The sequence below is a fragment of the Truncatella angustata genome, assembly GCF_020726525.1.
Source record: "Truncatella angustata strain MPI-SDFR-AT-0073 chromosome Unknown BKA67scaffold_7, whole genome shotgun sequence".
Taxonomy (NCBI): Eukaryota; Fungi; Ascomycota; class Sordariomycetes; order Amphisphaeriales; family Sporocadaceae; genus Truncatella; species Truncatella angustata.
This window is the reverse complement of record NW_025763387.1, coordinates 66,782-77,585: the sequence shown is the minus strand read 5'-3', so window position 1 is coordinate 77,585 and position 10,804 is coordinate 66,782. Positions and strand designations below refer to the sequence as shown.

The 10,804-nt window shown below is 51.0% G+C and overlaps 3 protein-coding genes across 3 annotated transcripts; all 3 read right to left on the bottom strand.

Annotated features, from left to right (window-relative positions):
* Window positions 1-220: 220 nt before the first annotated feature.
* Window positions 221-1,244, bottom strand: BKA67DRAFT_661239 (uncharacterized protein; the record flags this gene model as incomplete). The annotated part of the gene is made up of 3 exons (XM_046107777.1): window positions 221-688; window positions 750-1,117; window positions 1,193-1,244. The coding sequence occupies 3 exons, from the start codon at window positions 1,242-1,244 to the stop codon at window positions 221-223; spliced, it is 888 nt and encodes a 295-aa protein (XP_045954757.1).
* Window positions 1,245-2,001: 757 nt separating this feature from the next.
* On the bottom strand, window positions 2,002-4,538 carry BKA67DRAFT_593935 (uncharacterized protein; the record flags this gene model as incomplete). The annotated part of the gene is made up of 2 exons (XM_046104998.1): window positions 2,002-3,701; window positions 4,532-4,538. The coding sequence occupies 2 exons, from the start codon at window positions 4,536-4,538 to the stop codon at window positions 2,002-2,004; spliced, it is 1,707 nt and encodes a 568-aa protein (XP_045954756.1).
* BKA67DRAFT_648322 (proteasome stabiliser-domain-containing protein) lies at window positions 4,412-10,722 on the bottom strand. Its single transcript, XM_046105982.1, has 3 exons — window positions 10,213-10,722; window positions 10,106-10,152; window positions 4,412-10,055 (listed from the first exon to the last, which is right to left on the bottom strand). The coding sequence occupies exons 1-3, from the start codon at window positions 10,375-10,377 to the stop codon at window positions 4,817-4,819; spliced, it is 5,451 nt and encodes a 1,816-aa protein (XP_045954755.1). The 5' UTR covers window positions 10,378-10,722; the 3' UTR covers window positions 4,412-4,816.
* Window positions 10,723-10,804: the final 82 nt, after the last annotated feature.

The window sequence follows — 10,804 nt, the reverse complement described above, 5'->3', positions numbered from 1 at the left end:
ACCAAGAAGTTTGAATCACCTTGGCAATCCACATGCTCGTACAACACAAAAAGCTAGCGGAATTACATGACATCTTTCCATTGTCCGAATTCGAAGAGCAATGGTCGAATCTTATTGTACATCATAACGAAAGGCTCCCCTTCCCGCTAACGTAAGACACCGCGACGATGCTACGATGTGGCTTGCATCGTCCTGTGTTGAGTTTGCTCGAACGTAAGACTCAAATGCGTGCTGAAGATGTTGACCTCGAAGATGCCGAGCTGTGTCGGTTGCTACGGGTAGGCTTCATTGGTCTCAGCTCCACCCTACTTCCGTCCGTTCTGGCCCGCGACTCACGATCAACAGAATCGCGAGCCTTCGCCGCCGCCGTGACACTCGCTCTTCCTCTTTTACGCTCACCGATCACAGCAGCAATAGTCCAGAGCAAGAACATGACGGTCGCGACGACTGAGTACGCAATGATAGCTGAGCGATTGGCCTGAGCAAGCCCAAGACCAAGGCCGCCGTTGATGATGCCTAGCACAACGGCGAGTCGACCAACCCAGATATGGCTGTATGACCACCAGGTCCGGCAGCCGAGACGCCTGTACCGTATATGGTGGACCCAACCGAGTATGGGTTGGAAAAAGAGAACTGCCAAAATGACGAGTCCGATTATTGGATGAGCATTTGCTTCTGGAATCGAGAGCTTGTCATCATTTTGTAAGCCAACCGAGGTTACCAAAAGCTGCTCAAGAAAGTTGGCTCACCAGACTTCTCCCATTGGGTGGGATGCGGACCATTCGCACAAGATAAATGCCCAGCGCAGCACCACAGATGTAGACAACATATGCCACCAACTGAGTGATGCCATGTACCAGGTAAACAAATCGTCCAGGGACAACTCTCATCAAGATAGCTCCGACCGGGAAGATGCCGACAAAAGCTAGAGCTGCCAGTGTCCCATGGATTAGACGATAGCTTGCCGCCGTTGCAGGGTCTATATCAGCACCATCTCCAAACTGCCTGCCGAATCCATCATCGCTGCCACCACCATAAAAGCCAGAATATTCTCCGTAGTTTGGTCCGTCACCATCATAGTCATCACCCCAGCGCCCTTGGGCAGACGCGATGTCGACTGCGGAATATGCTTGATTAGTCCCATGCTTGTTTTGTGTAGCTGACCCTAGTTGGACATGGAATCTATGCGTACCTGAAGTTACCAGACTGAGGAGTACTGCTGATGGTATTATATGACGTACCATGTTTGATACGTGAATGATGCTTTCTGAGCCTGGGAATATAACACGTCCTATTGGAAGCAAACGATGGCGACAGAGGAGCAACCTTCCAGAATGAAGAAGCGGAAAGAAAAAGAGGTTGCCATGCAGCCATCTCAAGATATTACACGTCCCATATCCAGCTTCGTCAGCCGCGCATTGTTTTGTGGCCTAGCTCACCCGCGAACGCCACGGACGTCCCCACGGCAATGTGCGGACTGGACTTCCAATCAATAATCGAGGTTGGTTTAAACCTTTGCGGCTTCGGCACCGGAAGATAGAACACTTTGGGCATGGAATTGCTGTTCTTGCCGAGCCCCAGACGCCTTTGCGTTTGGCACGGGAGATCAGCCTACATACTATGTCGCCCATGGTAACACGCATATGTTGCGTCGACCGCTAAACAGTGGGTTAGGAAACCGAATAGAAATGATGTTAGGATGCACGTGATCCCTAGGCTATGAATTTCGTTGGCATGGATGTCATCTCGCGACAACCTTTTCATTTCAACACGGCTTGAGTAGCCGAGGCAGGTGACCAAATGCTTCTGAAAACCGACTTTTCGGCTGCCTGTATAGGTCGCGATAAGCCGCACCCGTAATGATGATATCTATGGATGTACTCCAGCTCAAATGCAAACCGTGGTCGCCAGACCCGCAAGAGAGTCATGTGCCAAATCTCGTGAAAACCATTACGCCATGTACTCTTGCCCTGAACGATTTGCCCCCATCATTGTATTCTATCATTCGTCCTCAAGAAACTCGATCATAATAGTTCCATTCTTCAGTCCCGCTTGCTCAATGGTGGAATCGAGCTTTTCGATCAGGTCTCCGCCAGGCTGGGCTTTTAATTCGAACGCCACACCGTCCTTGCCGTCCAGTGGTTCAGCCTTGAGCCACTCGTAGATGCGACGGACGGTATCCGCAGTTGCGAACCTGCGGATGACACGACCAGCTGGATGTCTGAATTGGATACGCGTCGTGGTGGCAGGGTTGCTTTCTGGTTCCACATGCGGTACAAGAGAAGAAATTTGGGCAAAGGGCGAATGGTCGACAGGCTCGTCGGCGGTATCTTTGCCCTTGCCCTTGCCAAGGTCTGGAACGGACCTGGTGAGGGCATCGGGATCCTCGACACTCGGCTTGGATGTGGTGCCATTCTCCATACTGTTCTGCAAGGCCATCTCGAGCATTTCCTCCTCGGTCATGCGATCGACATCGACCTTCTTGGTCTGCGGCTTTGCCTTGGGCACAGGATTCTTGCTGTTGGCGGCCAGGCTGTATCTGTCGAGGAACTCGATAAGATCTGAGTAGAACTCGCCCTTGTCCGGAAAAGGCAAGCCAGACCATAACTTGACCTGCTCACCGGTGCGAGGGTCGATGATGGCGACGTACGGATAGTTATCCTGGTTCTCGTGCTGGGAAAAGTAAAGGCCGAGATACTCCTGGCCCCGTGCATCGTCCTTGTCGAACTGCATGAAGACAAAGTGTTCCTTCAAGAGAGCGCGAATGTTGTCGTCCTTCCAATGATCTCGGTTCAGAGTCTGGGAGTTGAAGTCTGAGGAGTCCTGGATGTTGACAATGATCCACTTCTTCTCATCCTTGCCCTCTTGCCGGGCATCTTCCCAGGGTAGGTGCGACATGATATCGTAAGGGGGTCGGAACATGTCAGCCAATCTTTGCGAGCGCATACTGCCAGCGGGACCGGGAGCTCCGCCGGGTCGGGAGCCCATGGGGACGGGTGGTGCGCCGACGCCGGGGGTGATGGGGGCGTCCCATACGGAGGGGTGGTTGAATGGATTTCTGGGTTGACCTTTGGGTACGACATTAGCGCGGTGAGTCCATGGCAGCAAGGAGACTTGCATGTTAGTCAGAGGCTTACTTTGGGGCAGCCGCCTGCGACGCATCTGGTCCAGCACGGCAGCTTCCCGGTCGTCGTCCAGACTCCAAGAGGGGTCAGGTGCAACAAGTGTTTCCGTAGTCCGGCTCATAGGTGCTCTGACGTCGTCTTCAGCAGCACCGGCCCCTTGACCGTACATCTCTTCTTGTAACCGGCGGGCCATGGCTGCGTCGTCCTCTTCCTGGGCGGACCGTGCGACGGCTGCGATACCGTCCACGTCGAGGTCGTCGTCATGGTCGTCGTCGTCGTCTTGGAGCATGTTTACGTCATCGTCGTCATCGGAATCTATGGTGATGACGCCACGTGTGTCCTCGCGACCCAAGGGACCTCTCCTGCCAGGTCGACTCGATCGAGCGGAGGGTGCTGCAGAAGAAGACTGCGCTGTGGGCGGGGCGGCGTTTGGGCTGTTTGTGAAGCTCGCCGCCAGGTCTGGTTGCTCGAAATAGAGCTGGATGGCCTGCATGGTATCGTTGCTTGAGATCTCGAGATATCCTCGGGCTACTCTCTCGTCCTCGGCGCCCGTAATGGCCATGAACTGAGTGACCTCTTCATCCATGGTGGGCAAGTTGGAAATACGGCCGTGGCAAGGGTGTTGGCTGTGGCGTGTAGAAGGACGGAAGTAGCAATGACCAGCGATAGTAATATTCGGCGGAGATCAAAAGTGAGCTGCTACAGTAGGCAGTCGGAAGTTGTAGCTGTTGCTTGAGGGTCGATAAAGAGAAATAAAAATAAAAATAAAAATAAAAAGGCAGGGGCAGCACCTGCAACCGATTGCTTTGATCGCGATATCTGGTGGGGGTACAAAGTCGAGAGGCGATTTCCGCGACCGTTTGCGCTGCTTTGAGATTGTGGCTTCTCGATCGAGTTGAAACTTGCAGAAGAAGAAAAACAGTGCGGTGTGGCGCGTTGCGATCAGAAGGCGAATACTGGCTCGAGAATCTAGAGAGTACAAAAAGACCTCAAGACACAGACACAGACACAGACACAATAATTATTAACTTGAGGCAAATGTTTTCCATGTTCACAAGTTCATGCACCCTGAGCAGAGCACCGGAGCACGCTGACGAATGAACAAACTTGACCTTTCCTCGCAGTAGTGCTAACTTGAGTTAGGCGGCATGCAGTGACGCAACCACCCTTTGGGACCAGTCAGGTACGGGGGGCACTCCGTACCCAAAACCAAGACCAAAACCAAAACCCAACCTTGAAACTCGCTACAGAATGTACTGTACCGTGTTGCTAAGCATGAAAGGTACCTATTTATTGCCTACCTCCCTAACCTACTGTATGTACGCCTGGACTGGAGCACAGCGCCCCCCGCCCCCTCAATGGCACCCAACACTCCCGATGCCCTACGCGTATGTAGCGCCCCATGCCCGCCATGTGGGGGCTCATGGTTGCCTTTCGACTCGCTTGCTGCACCTGTATGTAAATAGTCTTTTGCTCACCCGTACATGTACTTCTTAGAGGAGTCTAGAATCCAACCCTCCTGAAGGACAAATATATATTAAAAAAAATTATCAGCACAAGAGACTGAACGCTGGTTGCATCTTCAAGAGAGACCTGTTCATTGTGATCCCTCAGGGCCGCCGATTCCTGTGGCCTCTAGGCTACATGACCACTTGACTCTGAGCTCTATAGTCTGAAATCTACCAGTCCAATCACCCGTCCAACTTCACTACAGCCTGCTTCAACAACTTCTCTACATCCAACGATCTCTCTTCTCCAATAAGATTGCCTATCTTTTCACGCATCCCTACCACGGTTGACGGCTCAACGGCACCAAAAACATCCCTGTTCAAAGCCTCTGCAAAAGCGATCAGTGCCTTTGCACGAGCTGTGCGTTGGTTCTCCACCATGACCACGTCTTTTTCCGCGACGAGTGCGGTCAACCATCTTGACGCGGTCGAGCTAGAACCCGGGGCCTTGCTGCTCTCAGGGGTAGTTGCCGCCTTGAACAAATCCGTAGCGCATGTGAAGAAGGTGTCTCTAGCCATTGTTGGTGCCTTCTTCGCGTCTTCAACGGAAGAGATAATCTCCAAAAGCACACCCGGGGAATCTGATTGCATCCTCGGCCTGCTATAGGCCGTCATGACCACCTTGAGTGCTGCGGCAGTGGTGTTTCTCTCCAGCTCCGTAAAGCTGTGGCTGGTATCGACATCAGGACTCAGATACTCGGAAACCACCCCGACAACCTCGGTGTACATGTCCACGTCATCCCGCGCAGCAGCAAACTCAGCCAACGCCTCGAAAGCATGCGGTCTGTATTCTTCATTGTTGCGCTTTGCTTCGCGAATCGCGATCTTCTTTGTCTGGGTCGCAAAACCCGGATCTGTGCTCCATAGCTTCCTGCTGTGCTGGATAAAGGTCGGATAAGCTGTCACCAGCTTCTCCTTGCCCTTGAACGTCTTGAGCGCGAGAGCCTTTTCCAGGACCGGCCAGATCTTGTGCAAATTTCCCTCGCCGAACTGGCCACCCTTACCAACTACATTACTGAGCGCCGACACCATAGACGCAATGGTAAGTGCGCCACCGTGCTGTAACGCCCACTTGGAAGTTTCCAGTGCTTTGGCGACGAACCTGACAATTTCATCGACAAAACGCATCACGGTATGGCCACCCCCCGCGTGTTGATCCCAGACAGCATTGAACTCTTCCGATACATAATCGTCCGTGTCGTGCTTGGCAAGATAAGCAAATGGAAGCAACTGAGACTCCAATTCGATGAACACATCCGGCGATATCTTTGCAATTGCCAGGACAGAATCTGCAATTTTCTGTCGCCTACTGTCATCTTCGGCCGCGTAGTACAGTTCGGCGAGTCTCAAAGTGAAACGGTCACGAGTCTCCGCAGAGGCCGTTCGGGTCAGATATGCCGCGCTGCGTGCATATGCTTTGCTGACCTCGTGATTTCGATCGAGAACCTGGGCCTCCATTATTTTTAAAAACGTCGCGTTGTATGGGGGTAGCAGTATACTGTGCCGCAATGCTAGTGTGGCCAGGACTTCGCTACATCCGACTTTGGTCTGCATACCAATCGCCGATCTGATTGTTTGAGCCAGCTGAGGTGCGAGTTCCTTCATGACACTTTCGTCAGCGAAGCGTAGACAGTTCGAGATGCACTCAAACATCGGCGAACGAGTTGCTGCATTGCTGCGCATTTTATCCAGCTCCTCACGATCTTGTTCTCCGACTCGTTGATAGTAATAGTTGATGGCCTCTGGCTCAATGGTTCCAAGCAAGCCAAGGCAATGCGTGATGATTGTAGGAATGAAAGGTTTCAGAGTGTCTCCTCCATTCTTCACCACGTCAAGGACAGTCGTTATCGCCAGGACCTTGACTTCTTGGACGGAATTCTCAATGCCCTTCTCCGAAAGCAGAAAGGGCAAAACCTGTGATATCATGGCTTTGGAAGAGGAAGAGGAATTATTCTCGGTGAGTTGCGTCACCAACGTCTTTGACAGACCCATGCACATTTTCAGAGCAGCGGCCCTGACGCTACTCTTCTGGTCATCAAGCACTTTGAGTGCCACTTTCCAGATGTCTGTGTAGTATTTCTCATATTTCGGGAAAGGCTGTCCATAAATCAACTCTGCGATCGCAGCACAGCTGGCCTCTCTTACTCGCCACTCCCGACCATCGAGAATACTTTTCAAGAGATCGGCCATGATGGCATCAAAGTATTTATCAATCGTCGAGACTGGATCTTTGACAACGGCTTTCCAGATATCGTCCATAGACCGCCTGACATTTGAGTTGGGATCAAATCGATAGCGGTATAGTTTCGGATATATCTTTGGGTCCAATTCAGCGTCGGACAAGATGTTGCTCAATCCGAATCGCCCAAAGGCCGAGCGAGCTGTCCAAGTTGCCGCATTGGTTGCAAGAGCCATGAACTTGTAAATTAGACTCTGATCTCCCACCTCGTTGGCAAGGCTGATGATATCCTTGTAGGAGGTAACGGATTTGCCTTCGCCAGTGGGCAAAGCACCAGCATCAAAAAGCTCTGTGTCATCGTCAACCTTGAGTTGCGTCTTAGTCCCGGTGAATGTAGCCACTAGATCTCTGACTAGATCTCCTTTAAGGGAAGGGTCACCCTTTTCGTACACTAGCGATAGACCTCTGGAGGCAGTTTCTTGCACGAGCTCGTCTCTTGCATTGAGAAGGCGGGTGAATGCGACCTGGCATTCTCGCAGCCGAGTTTGAACCTCCTCTAGGTGAGAACAATACTGAATAAGACAGAAGAGCCAAATACCACTAGCCTTGAGCAGGGACGGCTTCGTAGTTTTGCAATCAGTGATCAGCCTCTCAAGGGTCGAGGAAATGTGATCGGGTCGTTTACCCAGGCCTCTTAGCCTTTCTGTGCTATTCAAATCCACCGGTTCGACATCAAGACGTAGTTGCATAGATTCTGACTCCCAACGTGCGATTGCTGCTGCAATCGCCTCGCCCGTGGCAAAATGCACCTCAGTTCGTTTGATCTCATACAGTCCGAACAAGATCTCTAGCACCTTTACAACATTATCGTTTGTGATAGCGGAAGGTATCGCCAATCTTCCAAGCGCAGTGATGGCTTTCTCGTTGTGCGCCTTTGCAAGTGTCTGTAAAGCATCGGCATATTCCGTAAAAAGTTCTTCTGTTCTAGGCAGCCCCATGTTCGCAGCCCATAACTGCGAGACTGTGAGAAGCGCTGTGTCCTTGATGCTTTGATCTGGTCTTTTTAATATGGATGAAAACAACGCAAAGATGTAGTCCACATGCTCGGACGCATCTACAGGCTGCACTTTGCCATATAGGGCAGCTCGAGAAAAGTAACTGCCAAGGAAAGCTAAAGAACCTTGGTACTCAGCAGCTTGAGAAGCCGTGGGTTCTGGACATGACTCCAAAAACTTGCGAAGCTGTGATATAAGCGATGGTGTTTGATTGCTCCAAGGCGCAAGTATGCCAAAGGTTTTGGCTGCCAACTGTCTAATCTTTTGATTGTGAGACTTGGCCAACACGAGAAGCTCCGGTGCTCTGTTCGCAACTTTTGTGATGACAGCACCAGTTGGTGAAAATGACAACAAGTCTGTTATTGACTGTATGCACTCTTCGGCCCCAATATCTGGGTGATCACGAAGACCGTCGAATGCGGCATCTAGCAGTCTTCGGAGGGACTGATGATTAACTTCAGCCATGTATTTTCTCAGTGAGGCATGCGTGGGAAGATCGTTTGCCAGCCGATTATCTAACTGACTCTCCCAGTCGATCTCCGGTCTCGACTCGTTCAAGCCAGTCAAAAAAACAATTCGCGTGACGTACTTGATCGCTACAGGAAACGCTTTTAACCTTTCGTTCGTAAACAAAGAGTAAGCCGATTTCTGATCTATGACCATGTCATCAGCACCGAGATCCTTGGGTTGGGCATCGAAGAATACGTCTGCCAGTTCCGCCCAGCTGGGCAGAGTCAAGCCCTCCTCGGGATGGAGTTTGGTTGCCCACCATGGATCTAAGCCTTTCTGTCCCTCCTCCATAACATCGCGGCGTTCGAGGCCACCGCTGCCGAGCGCCAGAACGTTAATCCACCGTGCCTTCACGTTACTATATGGCAGACAATTATTGGCAAAACGTGTGGCGACATGTCTCGCTGTTCGAATACCTTGCCTATCCGGAAATGTCATGAATTCGAGGAGAACAATCTCAAGGTCCCGCTGCTCAGCCTCGCTATTATACTTGAACAGGTCCATCATGCTTGACAGGGCGCTCTCGATATAAACCACGATATCTGAGCTCGGGTCCGATACAAGTGAATCAAATAACCATTTCAATAGTGAATCTTTGGCTTTGTGCTCGAACTGACTGCCTCTGGCCAATGTGCCTATTGTCTCGTAGGCATTTGCACGTAATCGTTGTTCGTCTTGGTATTGCGATTGGTTAGCCGCAGGTATTGGGCTTGGCCACCCCTGTTTGAGAATGTAGTCTTTAAGTAGTAAGACAAGACTCGGTCCCATCTCGCTATCCTTGGCTGATTGACCTGAGCTATTCCTCGCAATCCATGCAAGGAAGGCCAGAAGGGCCTTGTGTAATCTCAAAGCTTCTAGACCGGTGACTACCGCAGTCTCCCCAGAGGTGAGCTGGAAATCAGCTCGGACAGCTTCAACAACTTGGGTTCTCATAGAGCACGCAGCCACTGACTTGGAAAGTATCCGAAGGATCTGTATTCTGTGTGGTGCGGGGAGCTTGAGGTGTGCTTGGAACAGGGTCTGGACGACTTCATGGTCTTCCAACTGCACGTTCGATCGCTTTAAAACATCATCTGCAACCGAGGTAATTCTTGAGTCCGCCAACCCGGCAGCGTGAAGAGTCGGCAAAAAGCGTTCTTCCTCAGTAAAAGCACCGCTTGCCAAGAGTGTCACTGCTTTCAGCTTGCATTCTGGCAATCCAAGGCTGCCAGCCTCTTTAGGGTTCCAGGTCTTTGGGTCGCTACTCCGGAGGAATTCTATGTCATCTCTGGTCAACCCGACTGGACTGGACAGAAGACCATTTTCAAGATTCGTAGATGGCAACAAAGCTATGTCCTGTCTCAGAAGGAATAGTTTGCCCAGCCATTGTGAGATGTACTTGGCATCTTGCGCATCAGAAAATCCGATAGATTCTCGAAATTCCAGGTCGTTTCTGCTTCCTCGGGGCGGAATCTTGATTTCTAGGAGAAGACGCAGCAGAATGATGAAGAAATTGGAGGCGCTTAATGGATTGGTCTCCTTCGAGATGCCGCGCGCCACCACAGGAAGGAGTTCACGGCGCTTCTGCTGATTTAAACGAAGTAGGCCCTTTTTGATCAAGCCAAGGTCTAGCTGCTTCACCACTGGCGAAACAGCCCTCTTGTATTGTTCGAGTAGAGCAGTGACAGGTAAAATGACACTGCCACACTGATTAGAATAGAGACGGTATACAAGCGTCTTGTTCCCTACCTTGGAGGCTGAATGAGTTTAGTCACGCTTATGTACGCTTGAAATGCCTATCAGAACGTTTAGTTCGTGGTTCAACGATTGGACTATGACATGGCGGTGACACCTACTGCATCTCGAACGCTCTTGTGGGGACTGCCAGCCTTTTCGAGTAGAGGAACCAGCTGGGACTGGAGCACTTCGCTGAGCTTGTTTTCGTCTCCTGAAGCCGTTGCGATCTTGTAACGGATAGTGGCGACGGCCTTCTGGCCTGCCGCGTCCGTCGAGGATGCCATTACAAAGCAGGCGTAAGTAGTGAGTGGTTGGTAGTGGGCACAAAGACGATGATTTACTGTATCAACATTTTCGAATGAAAGAATTGTGGTTGCTGAAATTGGTCTTATCGCAGAGAATCGCCTTTGAGTGTCGATTCCAAGTAGGCTCGTGTATCAGTTTTGATGTATGGTTTCATCGAATCAGCCAGCAGTGGTCCACGTCGATGCTGATGGCGTCGTCGCAAGTGCCTGAGCAATTGACCGCCACCTGTGGCGGGGGGCGGGGCATCAAAATCATAGCTTTAGCAATACATTGTGAGCCATAGTTGATGCAAGTAAAATGGATATCACTTTAGTATAAAAAATATTTATTTTATTTTAAATAAAGTCACTCAGCCAAAAATTATCAAACCATTTCAATCTCACTTGTCTGAGTGTGCAGATCGTT